Genomic DNA, 21,330 nt, shown 5'->3' with positions numbered 1-21,330 from the left:
ACAAATAACCACAAGTCACATCAATGAAATGTTCCCTCCCACTATTACAAAGTACAATGTCACGAGAAAACAGTCTCAGAATCACCGGGATCCATGGAAGCTCCAGAGTTATGACCTCATAAAGGGACAGGGGTCAGAATTGTAAACTTGGCCCGGTCAGGAAGGTGAAATCAGACTTTGGGGTGAAGGGGTTAAACACTTGGAATGTGTAGGGGGATTTGTGTAGAGATGTTATAGATTTAGAGCATAAAATGGAGACTGAGAAGACACAATGGAACCCGACTTCCCACAATACACACACGTCTGGTCCAGAAATCTGACCGGTATAATGACCACTACAGGTTTTTCTTCAGTGAGCGTACTCGGATATTGTATTATCCAAACATGCTCCAGTGTTACCCGAGTATCTTGGGCGTGCCCGAGTAATATGTCCGAGTCCTTGCTGCTGAATGATTTGCGTCTGTTTGACAGCTGCAACACATGTGGGAATTTCCTGTTTGTTAGGCAGAACCCGCAGATGTTGCAGCTGTCTATCAGCCACGAATCATGCAGCCGCGAGGACTCGAACATATTAATCGAGCACGCCCAAGATACTCGGACAACACTCAAGCATGTTTGGATAACACGATATCCGAGCACGCTCGCTCATCACAAGACTCACACCATCGGCTCATGTGCACCGGCACACCGGCTCTTCATGGTGCACAGGAACAGCACCGGTACCTATAGAGCGCTCGTCTGAACGAGCCACACAGAAACTAATCACGGAGCCGTCAGGAGGACGGACACTCGGCTTATTACAGAGGAAGAAGACAGATTGCAGCAGACATGGAGAAAGTCTTCAATGCTTTATTCCATAATGATTACAATATTGTTCTAATATCCGCGATGGTGAGTGGGAAGGTTCACCCTGACGCGTTTCTGGCGGACCGCCCTTAGTCACAGAGTGTATCAGGGAATCATGGGATATACCATTTAAAGCAACCAACCACCAATCATGAGAACCACGGAAAACCACGTGGACATAGAAATTATAAGAATAAATGTAACAAAATGCAATTAATAAAGCGCTATATGGAACACGCACAAACTCCTAATTAGAGAACACTATCAATACTACAGGTCAGTAATTACACAGTCATTTCTATAAGTCATTCCTATGGGTGCTTCGTGTCCAACCTAATCCCGGACGCCTTCCTCAATAACAGGTTTCCCACCAGTCTCCTCCTCTATCTGGACGATTAACTCTCTCAATTCCAAAGAATGTGAGACTTTGGCTGTTCCCATTATCTGTCTCCAAAAAATGTCTGGTTACCCCCGAATGTGTCCTGTTGTTACTGGTAATGTTTGTAGATGTTCCAATATTCCGTTTTCGGCTCGTACATCTCACATATTTAAGGTTACATGAATTGCATTGCACAGTACACAACATAACTGGTGTTACCATTAATAAGGGAATTCAGATTCCAGATGTCATTGATGTTCTGTGTCTTATGTGGAAACTGACCCGTTACATTTAGTGCCTGCAGACTTGAGAAACCTTTGATGGAAAGCCAAGCTGTTCTAAAGTGCTCCCGATACATACTGGGGGACGGCATATTACCGAGGGGACGCCCTCTATTAGACACTCACTAAATCAACAGGAAGGGAGAGCAGCGGCTGGCCGACCACTTCCTGTTATTTACTAATGTCCAAAGGCGGGGACAGTGAAGCCGGCGCTGATTGGGCGCGGAGCTCATGTGACATAACCTCACCTGATCACAGGAGAGAGAGCGCACACACCACTGGAATGGCGCCGATGCAGGAGTGGAGTATACAGTGGTGTGAAAAAGTGATAGCCCCCTTCCTGATATCCTATTCTTTTGCATGTTTGTCACACTTAAATGTTTCAGATTACCAAGCAAAAGTAAATATTGGACAAATATAACAAAATGCAGCTTTTCAAAGATCTTTATAATAAAGGGAAAAAGAAACCAAAATCTATAGGGCCCTGTGTGAAAAATGATTGCCCACTCCCCATAAAACATAAATTAACTGTGGTTTATCACATCTTTGGGCGCAGAGTACAGATTCCCTGGCCATACCCAGGCCTGATTACTGCCACACCAGTTCTCAAACAAAAAATCACTTAAATAGGACCTGCCTGACAAAGTGAAGTGGACCAAAAGCTCCTCAAAAGCTACACATCATGCCATGATCCAAAGAAATTCAGGTACAAATGAGAAACAAACTAATTGAGATCTATCAGCCTGGAAAAGGTTATAAAGCTATTTCTAAAGCTTTAGGCCTCCAGCGAACCACAGTGAGAGCCAATATCCACAAATGGCAAAAATATAAATTTGTGGTGAATCTTCCCAGGAGTGGCAGGCCAACCAAAATTACCCTAAGAGCGCAGCATCGACTCATCCAAGAGATCACAAAAGACCCCACAACAACATCCAAATTACTGCAGGTCTCACCGCATAAGAAAGAAATTTGGCAAAAATGATCAGAATGTCAGAGTTCAAAGATGATAACCATTGCTGAGCAATAAGAACATAAAAGGCTCATCTTTGTTTTGCCGGAAAACAATCTTGATGATCCCCTAGACTTTTGGGAAAACACAGTGGAGTGACGAGAAAAAATTTGAACTATTTGGAAGGTGGAAGTCCCATTACATCTGGCGTACAAGTAAAATAATACCAACAGTAAAATATGGTGGTGGTAGTGTGATGGTCTGGGGCTATTTTGCTTCTTCAGGACCTGGAATACTTTCTGGTGGTAAATGGAATCATGAATTCTGCTGTCTACCAAAAAATCCTGAAGGAGAATGTCTGGCCATCTGTTTAAGACATCAAGCTGAAGCACACTTGGGTTATGCAGCAGGACAATGATCCAAAATACACCAGCAAGTCCACTTCTGAATGGCCTAAGAAAAACAAAATTAAGACTTTGGAGTGGCCTAGTCAAAGTCCTGACCTTAATCTGATTGAGTTGTTGTGGCATGACCTTTAAAACGCAATCCTTGCTTGGAAACCCTCCAATGTGGCTGAATTACAACAATTCGGCTAAGATGAGTGGCCAAAATTCCTCCAGAGCGATGTAAAAGACTCATTGCCAGTTATTGCAAATGCTTGATTGCAGTTGTTGATTTGTTGATGCTTAGGGCGATAAAACCAGTTATTAGGTTTAGGGGGCAAACCATTTTCACACCACTGTAACTATTTTAATAATGGGGCAAACACTCAGATTGAGAAGGGGTTGTCTTTGTGGTAAACCAATGTAATGTCTACACATTTTTTACTAGAAAATAAAAATAAAGTATATATTCTTTGTAAAACTAGAAAAAAAATGTTATAAATATATGTAAAAATGTTTCATACTAAACAGCTCCCCCCCGTGTGTGACTTCTCTGATGACTATGAAGTTTGTCTTTGCTAATAAAGCATTTTCCACATTCGGAGCACGAGTACGGCTTCTCTACTGTGTAACTTCTCTGATGTTTAACCTGAAAGGATTCTTTTAAGGAAACATTTTCCACACTCTGAACATGAATTTTCTTATGTCTGAGAAGACTTGATTCATATATAAAAGAGATCCCACATTCGCTACATGTAACTGGATTCTCTCCAGTGTGATCTCTTTGATGAGAACTTAGGAGAGCTTCAGTATTAAAACATTTTCCACATTCTGAGCATGAATACGGCTTTACTTCTGTGTGCATTTTCACATGAGTAATAAGATTTGATTTCCTTATAAAGAATTTTCCACATTCTGAACATGTATACGCATTTCCCGTATGAATTCTCTCATGTGCAGTAAGACTTGATTTACATCTAAAAACTTTCTGACATTCTGAACATGAATACGGCTTCTCTCGCGTGTGAATTATCCTATGAGCAATAATATTTGATTTTTCTTTAAAACATTTCCCACATTCTGAACATGAATACGGCTTCTCTCCTGTGTGAATTTTCTCATGCTTCATAAGAGTTGATATTTGTGTAAACCGTTTCTGACATACTGAACACGAATACGGCTTCTCTCCTGTGTGAATTCTGTTATGTGTAACAAGATGTGATTTTTTAGAAAAACACTTTCCACATTCTGAACATGAATATGGCTTTTCTTTCGTGTGAACCCTCTTATGATTATTAAGCGTTGATTTATGTAAAAAACATTTCCCACATTCTGAACATGAATACGGCTTCTCTCCTGTGTGAATTTTCTCATGCTTCATAAGAGTTGATATTTGTGTAAACCGTTTCTGACATACTGAACACGAATACGGCTTCTCTCCTGTGTGAATTCTGTTATGTGTAACAAGATGTGATTTTTTAGAAAAACACTTTCCACATTCTGAACATGAATATGGCTTATCTTCCGTGTGAACACCCTTATGATTAAGAAGATTTAATTTATGTAAAAAACATTTCCCACATTCTGAACATGAATATGGCTTCTCTCCTATGTGAATTCTCTCATGTTTAACAAGACATGATTTTTTAATAAAACATTTCCCACATTTTGAACATGAATACGGCTTCTCTTCGTGCATTTTCTCGTGTTTACCAAGATCTGATTCATCTATGAAACATTTTCCACATTTTGAACATGAAAATGGCCTTTCTCCTGAGTGATGAATTCTCTGGTGTCTGAGAACAAGAACTTTAACAGAAAAACATTTTTCACATTCTGAACAAGAATATGGCTTCTCTCCTGTGTGAATTCTCTCATGTCTAACAAGATCGGACTTACCTAAAAAACATTTTCCACATTCTGAACATGAAAATGGCTTTTTTACTTTGTGAATTATCTTATGTTTAAGAAGGCTAGATTTTTGGGAAAAATATTTCCTACATTCTGAACATGAATACGGCATCTCAATTTTGTGTCTTTTTTCATGTAAAACAAGATTTGATTTGTTTATAAAACGCGTCCCACATTCTGAACATGAGTACGGCTTCTCTCCTGTATGTATTCTCTGATGTCTAGTAAGATGATATTTGCGTGAAAAGCATTTTTTACATTCTGAACATGAATACGGCTTCTCTCTTGCGTGACTTCTCTTACATTTAACAAGATGTTCTCGATGTACATTGAGGGCAATGAGGTTTTCTCTTGAGGACTGACACAGGATATCTTCTTCTTTTACATTATATTCTAGCGAGAACACATTTTCTCCAGGACGATCACTTGCATTTTCTGTTTGACATTTAAAAAAAAAAAAATGAAATCTATTTTTATCACAACTTTAAACATAAAGGCCCATCCATGTCCGACCTCTGATCCAGGATGGGGAATGTAGAAAAAACGATAAAGAATTCGATGCTTATTTACGGGATATCCCCTGATCACCGGGTAACACAAGATGCAGAAGATGGGATCCTCCAATGGCTTCAGCTTCCCCAGAAACTGTGTTTGAGAAGCTTTCAATCATCAGGAGCAGCACAAACGAGATCATGATCATCAGCTCACACTCAGACACAGGCGAAATCGTATCACAACCAAATAACAATAAATATACAAACTGGCAATTACAGACAAGTGTATGTATGGCCTGGGACAGAAGTGAGGCTGTATAATATCGGATAGTGCGACCACAAAAAAGTGACTGAGGTCTCCTCTTACCTGGTGATACAAGAGGCCGGAGCTCCTCCACCACAACGTCCTTATACTGATCCCAGTGTCCTCCTACATAATCCCACTCCTCCATGGAGAAATAGAGAGCGACGTCCTGACACCGGAGAGGAACCTGACAACCAACGAGAGAGACATCACCCAGAATCCTCCAGTGTACACTGTATAATCTCCCAGCAGTCTCCTCTCATCACCCAGAATCCTCCAGTGTATACTGTATAATCTACCAGCAGTCTCCTCTCATTACCCAGAATCCTCCAGTGTAGTCTCCCAGCAGTCTCCGCTCATCACCCAGAATCCCCCAGTGCAGTCTCCCAGCAGTCTCCTCTCCTCTCATCTGACAGAATCCCCCAGTGTAGTCTCCCAGCAGTCTCCTCTCCTCATCACCCAGAATCCCCCAGTGTAGTCTCCCAGCAGTCTCCTCTCCTCTCATCACCCAGAATCCCCCAGTGTAGTCTCCCAGCAGTCTCCTCTCCTCTCATCTCCCATAATCCCCCAGTGTAGTCTCCCAGCAGTCTCCTCTCCTCTCATCACCCAGAATCCCCCAGTGTAGTCTCCCAGCAGTCTCCTCTCATCACCCAGAATCCCCCAGTGTAGTCTCCCAGCAGTCTCCTCTCCTCTCCCAGAATCCCCCAATGTAGTCTCCCAGCAGTCTCCTCTCATCTCCCAGAATCCCCCAGTGCAGTCTCCCAGCAGTCTCCTCTCATCACCCAGAATCCCCCAGTGTAGTCTCCCAGCAGTCACCTCTCCGGTCAGCAGCTCGGTGATCTTGTTGGCCAGTTCTAGGACCTTCTTCTCTGGTGTCGGGCAGTGCAGGGGTTCTGTGATGGGGCTCGGGATCTTGCTCCGTCCTCCGGACATACAGGGGGTCACACGGTCCCCGGACGTCTTCTTCACCACCGTGTGCTCCTGTGTACAGTGACAGACGCCGATCACCACAGATTCTATCCATCTTTTCAGTCCTGTTATATTACTAGAGATCAGAGTGATCTCATGGGAGACTCTCACCTTTCCCTTTAACAAGTCGATTATCTCTAGGGCGAGGAGTAATACTCTTGCCGTCATGTTGCTTTTGTCCTGGTCGATCCTCGTTGGGTCATTTTTCCTCTTGACGTCCTGGTCCTGATCCTTCAGTCCTTCCATGTACTCCCACTCCTCCATGGAGAAATAGACAGCAGCATCCTGACACCTGACAGGAACCTGACAGACAGACAGTTAGGTGCAGAAATCATTGGCCAGGGACGAGTCCTCGTGATTTCAGCTCTCCAGGTCGCTAGTTTGGATGTAAAATGAAACAACTGAGATGAAACTGAAGAAGCGGAGATTGTCAGGGTTAATTACAGGGGAGGAACAAAAATCTCCTGTGAAACGTTCAGGGATTGCAGCCATCTTTCTACAAATCCTCCTCATTTCAGGGGCTCAAAAGTAACTGGACAACTTTATTTTCCCATAAATAAAAAGGTCATTTTTAATCCTTTGCAGCAAAGATGGCCTGAAGTCTGGAAGCCATGGCCCGTGTGAAATATAGCGTGGCACTACTGTAGGGTGCACAAGTAGGTTACCCAGACCAAAGTGAAATAGTGAAAATAACTTGGCACTCAACTTATAGTGTCCTTAAATAGAAGAAATGTTATTTATGCAGTCTGCAAACGTTTCGGCCTAATATGGCCTTCATCAGTCTGCGAGAAGAAGCGGACAGCACACCTCCTTATCCCAGTATAACAGGTATTTTTTAGCACCCCTCCAGTCTCCTCTAAGTCACCCGCTTCATTTTTTAGTGTCTAACCCACATAACTCCATATTATATGTACAATAGGAGGCTACATCACGCTCTGCTTTCTACCTTTCCACCATAATTTCTAGCAGTTGGGTAGGTCAATTTTCCTTTTTATCTTTATTTTTTCATCACCCTCCTCTCCCATCTGGTTCTCCTCATGTACTAATTATAATAATTTTGTTTTTTGTCTCATCGCATTATTGCACCTTTTACTGTGTATAGAGTTCGTACGATGTTTATGTGCTAAAATGAGACAGAATCGTTGTAATCTCTCTTGTGCATTTGTCTATTATTTTTAATTTCTTATCGCAGACTGATGAAGGCCATAGTAGGCCGACACGCTTGCAGACTGCACACATAACATTTCTTCTGTGTGAGGACGCTATAAGGTGAGTGCCAAGTTACTTTCACTACGGAGGTCACCGTCGCTGGTTTACTACTTCAGTTGTCGCTTGTTTGTGGCTCTTTCTGCCTTCAGCCGGTGAAATGCGGCTCGATGGGGCTGAGATCTGGTGACGACTCGATCATTGGAGAATACTCCACTTCTTTTTCGCAGGATGTTTTATATCATTTTCTGTCCTGTGAAGCGCCGTCCAATCAACCTTGCTGCATTTGGTTGGATCTGAGCACCAATCATCATTAAACATTCGTGCCCCGGGGTCATCGGAAGCCATGCATGCCTGCGCCATCACTCTGCCTCCACCATGTGAAGAAAATAAGTGATAGTCCGCCCACCTTAGGGTGTGGAGAATTTACATCCATGCGCAGACCAAGTCGGAGCAGTTGAAGTAGATACAATGAGGTACAAGTGGTGACTCATGGTCACCATGAGCAAGACGTATGTGGATGTGTAGGTCCTGCCGCTAGTATCTAATCTGCACTACTGCCATTTATTTGGAGCATTTCTTAAATGGCTACATAAAAGGAATGTTTTATACTTGGGACAAAGTCTCTTATCACTGATCACCACTTGTACTTCATCCATGTGTCACAGTTGATGTGCTGTGGTCAGCGTCGGACTGCAGCACCTTAGGCCCACCAGAGAAAATCATTCTTGGGGCCCACCATGTAGCTACATAGACAGAAATACAAAACCACCAATTGTGTGGTAAAACACGCTAATATCAGGGTATAATATAAAGTAGTACACGTCTTAATTATGTAGCATGGGTTGGGGTAGAATCATAGAGGGGTAGCCCCCTCATAGAAAATAATGTAGCCTCCTTCATAAAATATAATGCAACCCCCTCATAAGGTATAACTCAGTCCCCACCACACAATACAATGTAGCACCCTTATAGGGTATAATGCAGCCCCCCTCATCTAATATATAAAGCTCAAGTGTATGTATGTATGTACTAGCTGAAGAGCCCGGCGCTGCCCGGGCATAGTAACTAACCGTGGTTAGTTATAACAAATTATAATTATCCTCCATCCCATAGTCCCGTGCCCATATACCCATCATACATATCCTCCATCCCATAGTCCCATGCCCATATAACCATCATACATATCCTCTATCCCATAGTCCCGTGCCCATATACCCATCATACATATCCTCCATCCCATAGTCCCGTTCCCATATACCCATCATACATATCCTCCATCCCATAGTCCTGTGCCCATATACCCATCATACATATCCTCCATCCCATAGTCCTGTGCCCATATACCCATCATACATATCCTCCATCGCATAGTCCAGTGCCCATATACCCGTCATACATATCCTCCATCCCATAGTCCTGTGCCCATATACCCATCATACATATCCTCCATCCCATAGTCCCGTTCCCATATACCCGTCATACATATCCTCCATCCCATAGTCCCGTTCCCATATACCCATCATACATATCCACCATCCCATAGGCCCGTGCCCATATACCCATCACACATCCTCCATCCCATAGTCCCGTGCCCATATACCCATCATACATATCCACCATCCCATAGGCCCGTGCCCATATACCCATCACACATCCTCCATCCCATAGTCCCATGCCCATATACCCGTCATACATATCCACCATCCCATAGGCCCGTGCCCATATACCCATCACACATCCTCCATCCCATAGGTATATGGGCACAGGACTATCATACATATCCACCATCCCATAGTCCGGTGCCCATATACCCATCACACATCCTTCATCTCATAGTGCCATGCCCATATTCCCATCATACATATTCGCCATCCCATAGGCCCGTGCCCATATACCCATCACACATCCTTCATCTCATAGTGCCATGCCCATATACCCATCATACATATTCGCCATCCCATAGTCCCGTGCCCATATACCCATCATACATCCTCCATCCCATAGTCCCGTGCCCATATACCCATCATACATATCCGCCATCCCATAGCCCCGTGCCCATATACCCACACATCTTCCATCCCATAGTCGAGTGCCCATATACCCATCATACATATCCTCCATCCCATAGTCGAGTGCCCATATACCCATCATACATCCTCCATCCCATAGTCCCGTGCCCATATACCCATCATACATAGTCGAGTGCCCATATACCCATCATACATCCTCCATCCCATAGTCCCGTGCCCATATACCCACCATACATATTCGCCATCCCATAGTCCAGTGCCCATATACCCACACATCTTCCATCCCATAGTCGAGTGCCCATATACCCATCATACATATCCTCCATCCCATAGTCGAGTGCCCATATACCCATCATACATCCTCCATCCCATAGTCCCGTGCCCATATACCCATCATACATATCCGCCATCCCATAGTCCCGTGCCCATATACCCATCACACACATCCTCCATCCCATAGTCCCGTGCCCATATACCCATCACAAACATCCTCCATCTCATAGTCCCACGCCCATATACCCATCACACATCCTCCATCCCATAGTCCCGTGCCCATATACCCATCATACATAGTTGAGTGCCCATATACCCATCATACATCCTCCATCCCATAGTCCCGTGCCCATATACCCACCATACATATTCGCCATCCCATAGTCCAGTGCCCATATACCCATCACACATCTTCCATCCCATAGTCCCGTGCCCATATACCCATCATACATATCCTCCATCCCATAGTCCCATGCCCATATACCCATCACACACATCCTCCATCCCATAGGCCCGTGCCCATATACCCATCATACATATCCTCCATCCCATAGGCCCGTGCCCATATACCCATCATACATATTCGCCATCCCATAGTAGAGTGCCCATATACCCATCACACATCCTTCATTTCATAGTCCTGTGCCCATATACCCGTCATACATATCCTCCATCCCATAGTCCAGTGCCCATATACCCATCGCACATCCTCCATCCCATAGTCAACCATTATGACATCATAATGAGCGGCGGGGCTTGCAACCTGTGATGACATCAGCGTCGCCATGGCAACCATTATGACATCATAATGAGGGGCGGGGCTTGATACACACTTTTTCCCCCCATTATGTAGGTAGGGGCAAAATTGTTTGGTGAATTGGAACGCGAGGGGTTAAAATTTGGCCTCACAACATAGCTTAGGACGCTCTCGGGGTCCAGATGTGTGACTGTGCCAAATTTTGTGGCTGTAGCTGCGATGGTGCGGATGCCAATCCCGGACATACATATATACACACACACTTGAGCTATATATATATATATATATATATATATATATATATATATATATATATATATATATATATATATATATATATATATATATAGTAAGGTAGCGCTGTAATTCAAGTAGGGGATACTCGCTTAGCAGCCACAAAACCAGATCCGGCACGGGTTTTCCATAAAACAATCATAACCCATGCGGCTTATTAGGCATCATAAACCCACAGCAGTAACATAAACTTCACTTAATCAGCATAGCGTCCATGACAGAGTTCAGCTCTGTAATCCCTGTGGTCACATAGGTTATGCATACACAGGCTCTTCAGCCTCAGTTATCTCACCCATCAGGGTTCACTCATGGTTCCTTCTCCATGCTGCAGATGTCCATTCCCTCCAGGGAATTACCAGGCACGTGCAGCCATTACACACAGTGTTCACTTGCTGTCAGAAGGCAGCCCCATCTCTCTCAGACGGGACCTTCCAAAACAGACCAACCTGGTCCCTGCATTCACCCCTTGTGACCTACCCTGGCCACCTTATATGGTCCGTAGCCACGCACACCGGGTCACATGGCTATGACCTCATCGCAGGTCCTTTAACCACTCATACACACTTTACAATAGCTTCTTAAACACACCCCCTGGGTGGGTTTGTAGGTAACTAGTCCCTCCCATCTCCCCAGCTACCTGGAGTCTTCTCCCTGACACATTGAAACAGCACCTCAGCAGTATCACTGCTGATCAACACACACAAGTCTCCATCTCAAGGTCACCCACCTTGAGATACATAATGGTCATTCAGGATTCTGCTATTCATCCTCTCTCCTAGGACATCCATACAGTGTCCCCTAGCGGACACAGTGGTCACTACACCACATACCTCCCCCCATCTGTTCAAACTTGTGGGGTTGAACACACAACATTACACCAGGATCTCGAGACAGGGCACTCATTACACCTTGCCCCACAGGTCAAGAGAACCGTCTCCATCCGTCATACGGCCTCATCTCTACATTAGGCCTCCCCCGCCCCCAGCAGTCAGAATACCGGTCGTTGTCTTTGACCCTCCAGTCACAATCTGTCTGCGTCGTCAGACACTGGTTAGTCACCATCCTTTATCTAAGCGTCTTGTAACAAATAGACGTGGTGGGGTACCAAGTTTGTTTTTCAGTGCCTCACAGTTCTTTGCATCTGCTGTCTCTGTAGCAACCTCCAGTTCACACTGTAATCTACGGTGCAACGTATTGGCACGTTGAGCCTCTTTCTCTGCTTCTTCCACCAGGCGTTTCAGCCGCACATCATTTCCCTCCACCATGTCTTTGTACTGTTCAGAACTACGCCTTTCATCATCCATTTGTCATAGTACAACCTTCAGTTTTTTCTCCATACGACGTACTTGTTTGCTTGCAGATTGTCGCACTTTAATTTCCGCATCAAGCTGTTCCTCCGGTAGTGCAACCTTTGCTTCTACAGTAACTCCTTATTCTGGCGAACTAATTGCTGACGGGCACTCTCTTCTGAGCATTACTACGTTCTGTCTTCAGATCAGCATTCATCTGGTCAAGCTGAAGTGTGGCCTTTCTCAGCCTGTCATTGGCTAATTCAACGTTGCCATGTTCTTCCTCCACTTCGTCTTCAAGCTGAACAATGCGAGACTCAAACCGCCTCTTTTCTTCCAAAGCCAGAGCACCTTTACCACGGTTATTGGCAATCACCTCAGCCAGTTCATCTCTTTCCTGCTGTGCTTGCCTTTTAGCATGCGCTGCAGCAGCTAGCTTCTCTTGTATATGGATCATCTCTGCTTCCATACTCTCCAGTTTCTTCTTGTCTTCACTCTGTTCATCACTCAGGCCTGGCCGCTGAAAGTCTTCATCCCACTTCTTCTCCCGCAGAAGACCTCTTACAGTTTCTGTGAGTACTCCTACCTCTTCTGAGGGACTTATTCAGACCTTGCCACGATGCCAGGTGACCTTTGAGTTCAAAGACTTCTTTCTCTAACTCGTCTAGTCTGTGCTCCCGCTCTCTCTCAGAGCCACAGTCACCCCTAGAGTCTGAGTCACGCCGATCATCCAAGAGAACCCTCCAGTTACCCTCTGACCATGTGTCCACTCCAGTCGTCTCATCTCCCAGCCCACAAACCGTCATGTCACGAGACGTCAGGTCCGTAAGTTGGGCAGATGTACCCCTTCTTCCGGTCACTTCTACCACTGACCTGTCCAAGTCAGGAGCCGTCACCGTCTCAATACCTGTTAGCCCAAAGGTAGAAACGTCTCCAACCTCCTGCCATATGTCATCAAACACGACAAAGTCCCTGCCCCTCTCCAAGGCATAGACTAAGACCCGTGGTATCCCGCCCCCTTGGCACTCACCACTTTTGAACCCCTCAAATATTACTCTGTCTACCGCATAGTTCACCGTGACCCCATATTTACAGCGAACCTGGACCCTTTTCTCGGTCAGACAGAAAATGAGAGGAGTTCCAGTTAGGGTCACCTGACTCTTGAGTCCAGCCGACCTGAGACCCCTTCCCGGTGCAGTATCACGGTACACACCGGCGGCCTGTCATTATCCGGAAATAATTTCCCACATTCCTCAAAACTCATACACGCTGCGGTTCCCCAGACATATCCACTGAGGTACCCAGTGCTGCCCCTTTTGAAAACTCGGCCCCTTTATGGACCACCATCCCAATTTGGGCCACTGCCCCCCTCTGGGACTCCACCCCTTTTTGGGTTACCACCTCCCTCTGGGACTCCACCCCTTTTTGAGCTACCACAACGATTTGGGTCACCGCCCCCTTTCGGGATTTTCCCATGTCCGTTTTACCGATCTCCTTAGACCGAAGTTCACACAACACAGTTTATGTCTCTTTCGATACCACACAAGTCCTTGCTGGCACCACCACTGCTCCTGCTGTCACCGATCACCGACACCACCAGCTGCCGTTCACACACAGCTGCTAGTGTCACCTTTGTAACCCTGCCGAGTTACAAGAAGCCACTTGTCCCCTTCGTAACCCCGCCGAGTTACAGCAAGCTGCTTGTCCCCTTCATAACCCCGCCGAGTTACAGCAAGCCGCTTGTCACCTTCTTGACTCCCACTGAGCCACCGCAGGCTGAGTTGAGAAAAGAAAAAAAAACACCACACAAAACTCACGTGTCCTGTCTGTGTGCTATTCAGGACGTTACGTCTCCGCCTGAGACCGTCCAACACACAGGGCGCACCGGGTGCTATTCAGGGAGCGACCCTCCTTCCAGGGTTTCCCAACACACCGGCCTCACCAACACACCATACAAAACTCACGTGTCCTGTCTGTGTGATATTCAGAATGTTCCGTCTCCGCCTGAGACCGTCCAACACACAGGGCGCACCGGGTGCTATTCAGGGAGCGGCCCTCCTCCCAGGGTTTCCAAACACACCAGCCTCACCAGGTCCAGGAGCTTAGCGGGTGCTCTTCAGGACATCCATCTCCTCCTGAGACTGCCCAACAATCACGCCTCACCACGTCCAAGGTCATACCACGTGCTCCAGGGATCCAATTCTTCTAGAATTTCCCAACACTGACCCTCCAGGACCTTGCTCACTGAACCCTCCAGGTACACAGTCTCTCTCACTGACCCAGGTAAGTACAATACGAACACCTGTTCGTTACCTGTGTCGGCCACACAGGTCTTCAGATACCTCTTCTCCACAGAGGCACCCTATAGCAATCACTCTCTTTCTCACTGACCCCAGTCAGTACAACACGGCTTTCATGGCCGTCATCTGCTGGCCGTGCAGGTTTTCGGACACCTCTACCGCAGAGGTGTCCTATAAGTCTTTTCCACTGACTCCAGTCAGTGTATCACATGGCTTTCCAGACCGTCAGCCCTCCTGGCTCAGCGTTGCCGGCACTGCAACATGCGTTTTTGGAAACCGTTGCCCTTAGCAACCAAATTTTGCAGTCCTCTTCCGTTGCTCCTAGCAACAAGGCTACATTGCCCATAGCATTCTCCACCAATTGTAAGGTAGCACGGTCATTCAAGTAGGGGATACTTGCTTAGCAGCCACAAAACCAGATCCGGCACGGGTTTTCCATAAAACAATCATAACCCATGCGGTTTATTAGGCATCATAAACCCACAGCAGTAACATAAACTTCACTTAATCAGCATAGCGTCCATGACAGAGTTCAGCTCTGTAATCCCTGTGGTCACACAGGTTATGCATACACAGGCTCTTCAGCCTCAGTTATCTCATAGTAACATAGCAACATAGTTAGTAAGGCCGAAAAAAGACATTAGTCCATCCAGTTCAGCCTATAAAATTCTGTCAGAATAAATCCCCAGATCTACGTCCTTCTAAAGAACCTAACAATAACTGTAAGATACAATACTGTTACGCTCCAAGAAGACATCCAGGCCTCTCTTGAACCCTTCGACTGAGTTCGCCATCACCACCTCCTCAGGCAGGGAATTCCAGATTCTCACAGCCCTAACAGTAAAGAATCCTCTTCTATGTTGGTGGAAAAACCTTTTCTCCTCCAGACGCAGAGAATGCCCCCTTGTGACCGCCACCTTCCTTGGTATAAACAGATCCTCGGAGAGATGTTTGTATTGTCCCCTTATATACTTCTAATAACCATGTATATCGCACCTCAGTCTTTTTTCTAGACTAAATAATCCTAATTTTGCTAATCTCTCTGGGTATTGTAGTTCCCCCATCCCCTTTATTAGTTTTGTTGCCCTCCTTTGAACCCACTCTCACCCATCAGGGTTCACTCATGGTTCCTTCTCCATGCTGCAGATGTCCATTCCCTCCAGGGAATTACCAGGCATGTGAAGCCATTACACACAGCGTTCACTTGCTGTCAGAAGGCAGCCCCATCTCTCTCAGACGGGACCTTACAAAACGGACCAACCAGGTCCCTGCATTCACCCCTTGTGACCTACCCTGGCCACCTTATATAGTCCGTAGCCACGCCCACCGGATCACATGGCTATGACCTCATTGTAGGTCCTTTAACCACTCATACACTTTACAATAGCTTCTTAAACACACCCCCTGGGTGGGTTTATAGGTAACTAGTCCCTCCCATCTCCCCAGATACCTGGAGATTTCTCCATGACACATTGAAACAGCACCTCAGCAGTATCACTGCTGATCAACACACACGTCTCCATCTCAAGGCCACCCACCTTGAGATACATAACGGTCATTCAGGATTCTGCCATTCATCCTCTCTCCTAGGACATCCATACAGCGCCCCCTAGTGGACACAGTGGTCACTATACCACTATATATATATATATATATATTATATATTAAACTTCCTTCTCAGTTCCTAATGGGGATGGTCTTTGTTGTCCTTTGTCATTCTCGGGTCCTCTACCAGAGGCCTGGGAGTATCAGGGTTTTGCGCAGGATCTTAGTTGTTAGCATTGCGTTTTTCAGGACAGAGATCTCAGATGTTGCTCCTGGGATCTGTTGTAGCGATTTTTCCAACTTAGGAGTCACTGCGCCAAGTGCTCCTATCACCACTGGAATCACTGTGGCCTTCACCTTCCACATCTTCTCCAGTTCTCCTTTGAGGCCCTGGTAGTTCTCCAGCTTCTCATATTCCTTCTTTCTGATGTTGCTGTCACTTGGCACTGCCACATCTATTATCATTGCTGTCTTCTGATCCTTGTCTACTATGACAATGTCTGGTTGGTTAGCCAACACCTGCTTGTTTTGTTTTCAATGTTTTATTTATTGAAAATTATTGTTAACATGACAGCAATGCAGTAAATCCAACAATGCAGGCGTAATATAGCAGTAAACAATACAGTGTTCAGAGGACCGTGTCGGTCTCAAGAATGGTAATGAAAAAGCTGAAGATTACATCCCTGTAGATTGGGTCAAACACCCACTTGGCCGTCAACAAATCGTTACCATGAAGAACAATCAATTCTTACTTAGCCAACACCTGCTGCTCATCCTTCTGGATCTTGAAGTCCCACAGGATTTTAGCCCTTTGATTTTCCAGCACTATTTCTGGGGTCTCCCATCTGGACTTAGGGGGGGCTTAGCCCATATGCTGTGCAGATGTTCCTGTATACAATTCCCGCTACTTGGTGGTTTTCACTATACGCTGTTCTTGCATTTTACATCCTGACACTATGTGCTGGACGGTTTCTGAGGTTTCTTTGCACAGTCTGCACCTTGGGTCTTGTCTTGTGTGGTAGATTCCTGCTTCTATGGATCTGGTACTAAGTGACCCTGTGCTGTCTCGTAGTCCAGCTTTCTCCAGCCATTGGTAGGATTTCTCCATGTCAGACACCTCCATTATCTGTCGGTGGTACATCCCATGCAGCGGCTTGTCTTGCCATGAGGCTTCATGTTCCTGTCCTCATCACCCAGAATCCTCCAGTGTATACTGTATAATCTCCCAGCAGTCTCCTCTCATCACCCAGAATCCTCCAGTGTATACTGTATAATCTCCCAGCAGTCTCCTCTCATCACCCAGAATCCTCCAGTGTACACTGTATAATCTCCCAGCAGTCTCCTCTCATCACCGAGAATCCTCCAGTGTATACTGTATAATCTCCCAGCAGTCTCCTCTCATCCCCCAGAATCCTCCAGTGTACACTGTATAATCTCCCACCAGTCTCCTCTCATCACCCAGAATCCTCCAGTGTACACTGTATAATCTCCCAGCAGTCTCCTCTCATCACCGAGAATCCTCCAGTGTACACTGTATAATCTCCCAGCAGTCTCCTCTCATCACCCAGAATCCTCCAGTGTATACTGTATAATCTCCCAGCAGTCTCCTCTCATCACCCAGAATCCTCCAGTGTATACTGTATAATCTCCCAGCAATCTCCTCTCATCACCCAGAATCCTCCAGTGTACACTGTATAATCTCCCAGCAGTCTCCTCTCATCACCGAGAATCCTCCAGTGTGCACTGTATAATCTCCCAGCAGTCTCCTCTCATCACCCAGAATCCTCCAGTGTATACTGTATAATCTCCCAGCAGTCTCCTCTCATCACCCAGAATCCTCCAGTGTATACTGTATAATCTCCCAGCAATCTCCTCTCATCACCCAGAATCCTCCAGTGTACACTGTATAATCTCCCAGCAGTCTCCTCATCACCGAGAATCCTCCAGTGTACACTGTATAATCTCCCAGCAGTCTCCTCTCATCACCCAGAATCCTCCAGTGTATAATGTATAATCTCCCAGCAGTCTCCTCTCATCACCCAGAATCCTCCAGTGTATACTGTATAATTTCCCAGCAGTCTCCTCTCATCACCCAGAATCCTCCAGTGTACACTGTATAATCTCCCAGCAGTCTCCTCTCATCACCGAGAATCCTCCAGTGTATACTGTATAATCTCCCAGCAGTCTCCTCTCATCACCCAGAATCCTCCAGTGTATACTGTATAATCTCCCAGCAATCTCCTCTCATCACCCAGAATCCTCCAGTGTACACTGTATAATCTCCCAGCAGTCTCCTCATCACCGAGAATCCTCCAGTGTACACTGTATAATCTCCCAGCAGTCTCCTCTCATCACCCAGAATCCTCCAGTGTATACTGTATAATCCCCCAGCAGTCTCCTCTAATCACCCAGAATCCCCCAGTGTATACTGTATAATCTCCCAGCAGTGTCCTCTCATCACCCAGAATCCTCCAGTGTATACTGTATAATCTCCCAGCAGTCTCCTCTCATCACCCAGAATCCTCCAGTGTATACTGTATAATCTCCCAGCAATCTCCTCTCATCACCCAGAATCCTCCAGTGTATACTGTATAATCTCCCAGCAGTCTCCTCTCATCACCCAGAATCCTCCAGTGTATACTGTATAATCTCCCAGCAGTCTCCTCTCATCACCCAGAATCCCCCAGTGTATACTGTATAATCTCCCAGCAGTCTCCTCTCATCACCCAGAATCCTCCAGTGTATACTGTATAATCTCCCAGCAGTCTCCTCTAATCACCCAGAATCCCCCAGTGTACACTGTATAATCTCCCAGCAGTCTCCTCTAATCACCCAGAATCCTCCAGTGTATACTGTATAATCTCCCAGCAGTCTCCTCTAATCACCCAGAATCCCCCAGTGTACACTGTATAATCTCCCAGCAGTCTCCTCTCATCACCCAGAATCCTCCAGTGTATACTGTATAATCTCCCAGCAGTCTCCTCTCATCACCCAGAATCCTCCAGTGTATACTGTATAATCTCCCAGCAGTCTCCTCTCATCACCCAGAATCCTCCAGTGTATACTGTATAATCTACCAGCAGCCACCTCTCATCACCCAGAATCCTCCAGTGTATACTGTATAATCTCCCAGCAGTCTCCTCTCATCACCCAGAATCCTCCAGTGTACACTGTATAATCTCCCAGCAGTCTCATCACCCCCAGAATCCTCCAGTGTACACTGTATAATCTCCCAGCAGTCTCCTCTCATGACCCAGAATCCTCCAGTGTATACTGTATAATCTCCCAGCAGTCTCCTCCCATCACCCAGAATCCTACAGTGTACATTGTATAATCTCCCAGCAGTCTCCTCTCATCACCCAGAATCCTCCAGTGTACACTGTATAATCTCCCAGCAGTCTCCTCTCATCACCCAGAATCCTCCAGTGTACACTGTATAATCTCCCAGCAGTCTCCTCTCATCACCCAGAATCCTCCAGTGTACACTGTATAATCTCCCAGCAGTCTCCTCCCATCACCCAGAATCCTCCAGTGTACACTGTATAATCTCCCAGCAGTCTCCTCTCCTCTCATCACCAGAATCCCCCAGTGTATACTGTATAATCTCCCAGCAGTCTCCTCTCATCACCCAGAATCCTCCAGTGTATACTGTATAATCTCCCAGCAGTCTCCTCTCATCACCCAGAATCCTCCAGTGTATACTGTATAATCTCCCAGCAGTCTCCTCCCATCACCCAGAATCCTCCAGTGTATACTGTATAATCTCCCAGCAGTCTCCTCTCATGACCCAGAATCCTCCAGTGTATACTGTATAATCTCCCAGCAGTGTCCTCTCATCACCCAGAATCCTCCAGTGTATACTGTATAATCTCCCAGCAGTCTCCTCGCATCACCCAGAATCCTCCAGTGTATACTGTATAATCTCCCAGCAGTCTCCTCGCATCACCCAGAATCCTCCAGTGTATACTGTATAATCTCCCAGCAGTCTCCTCTCATCACCCAGAATCCTCCAGTGTATACTGTATAATCTCCCAGCAGTCTCCTCGCATCACCCAGAATCCTCCAGTGTATACTGTATAATCTCCCAGCAGTCTCCTCTCATCACCCAGAATCCTCCAGTGTATACTGTATAATCTCCCAGCAGTCTTCTCTCATCACCCAGAATCCTCCAGTGTATACTGTATAATCTCCCAGCAGTCTCCTCTCATCACCCAGAATCCTCCAGTGTACAATGTATAATCTCCCAGCAGTCTCCTCTCATCACCCAGAATCCGCCAGTGTAGACTGTATAATCTCCCAGCAGTCTCCTCTCATCACCCAGAATCCTCCAGTGTATACTGTATAATGTCCCAGCAGTCTCCTCTCATCACTCAGAATCCTCCAGTGTATACTGTATAATCTCCCAGCAGTCTCCTCTCATCACCCAGAATCCTCCAGTGTACAATGTATAATCTCCCAGCAGTCTCCTCTCATCACCCAGAATCCGCCAGTGTAGACTGTATAATCTCCCAGCAGTCTCCTCTCATCACCCAGAATCCTCCAGTGTATACTGTATAATGTCCCAGCAGTCTCCTCGCATCACCCAGAATCCTCCAGTGTATACTGTATAATCTCCCAGCAGTCTCCTCTCATCACCCAGAATCCTCCAGTGTATACTGTATAATGTCCCAGCAGTCTCCTCTCATCACTCAGAATCCTCCAGTGTATACTGTATAATCTCCCAGCAGTCTCCTCTCATCACTCAGAATCCCCCAGTGTATACTGTATAATCTCCCAGCAGTCTCCTCTCATCACCCAGAATCCTCCAGTGTATACTGTATAATCTCCCAGCAGTCTCCTCTCATCACCCAGAATCCTCCAGTGTATACTGCATAATCTCCCAGCAGTCTCCTCTCATCACCCAGAATCCTCCAGTGTATACTGTATAATCTCCCAGCAGTCTCCTCTCATCACCCAGAATCCTCCAGTGTACAATGTATAATCTCCCAGCAGTCTCCTCTCATCACCCAGAATCCCCCAGTGTATACTGTATAATCTCCCAGCAGTCTCCTCTCATCACCCAGAATCCTCCAGTGTATACTGTATAATCTCCCAGCAGTCTCCTCTCATCACCCATA

The 21,330-nt window shown here is 46.0% G+C and overlaps 1 protein-coding gene across 5 annotated transcripts in view; it reads right to left on the bottom strand.

The window, feature by feature from the left end:
• Positions 1–833: 833 nt before the first annotated feature.
• The window catches only part of LOC141065419 (uncharacterized), a 71,515-nt gene continuing 51,018 nt past the window's right edge, over positions 834–21,330 (bottom strand). For 4 of the 5 annotated variants that reach the window (XM_073557902.1, XM_073557903.1, XM_073557901.1 and 1 more), the window contains 4 exons: positions 6,628–6,819; positions 6,364–6,528; positions 5,611–5,734; positions 834–5,184 (listed from right to left, as the gene is read on the bottom strand). In XM_073557902.1, coding sequence (XP_073414003.1) covers positions 3,362–5,184; positions 5,611–5,734; positions 6,364–6,528; positions 6,628–6,819 — 2,304 coding nt within the window. In that variant the 3' untranslated portion in view covers positions 834–3,361. The remainder of the gene's footprint in view (positions 5,185–5,610; positions 5,735–6,363; positions 6,529–6,627; positions 6,820–21,330) is intronic. The other variant, XM_073557904.1, reaches the window with a different exon arrangement.

Source organism: Dendrobates tinctorius, unplaced genomic scaffold (assembly GCF_039654945.1).
Source record: "Dendrobates tinctorius isolate UK_male_01 unplaced genomic scaffold, ASM3965494v1 ptg000251l, whole genome shotgun sequence".
Lineage (NCBI taxonomy): Eukaryota > Metazoa > Chordata > Amphibia > Anura > Dendrobatidae > Dendrobates > Dendrobates tinctorius.
The sequence above is the reverse complement of the archived record's forward strand: the minus strand, read 5'-3'. Positions and strand labels throughout refer to the sequence as shown.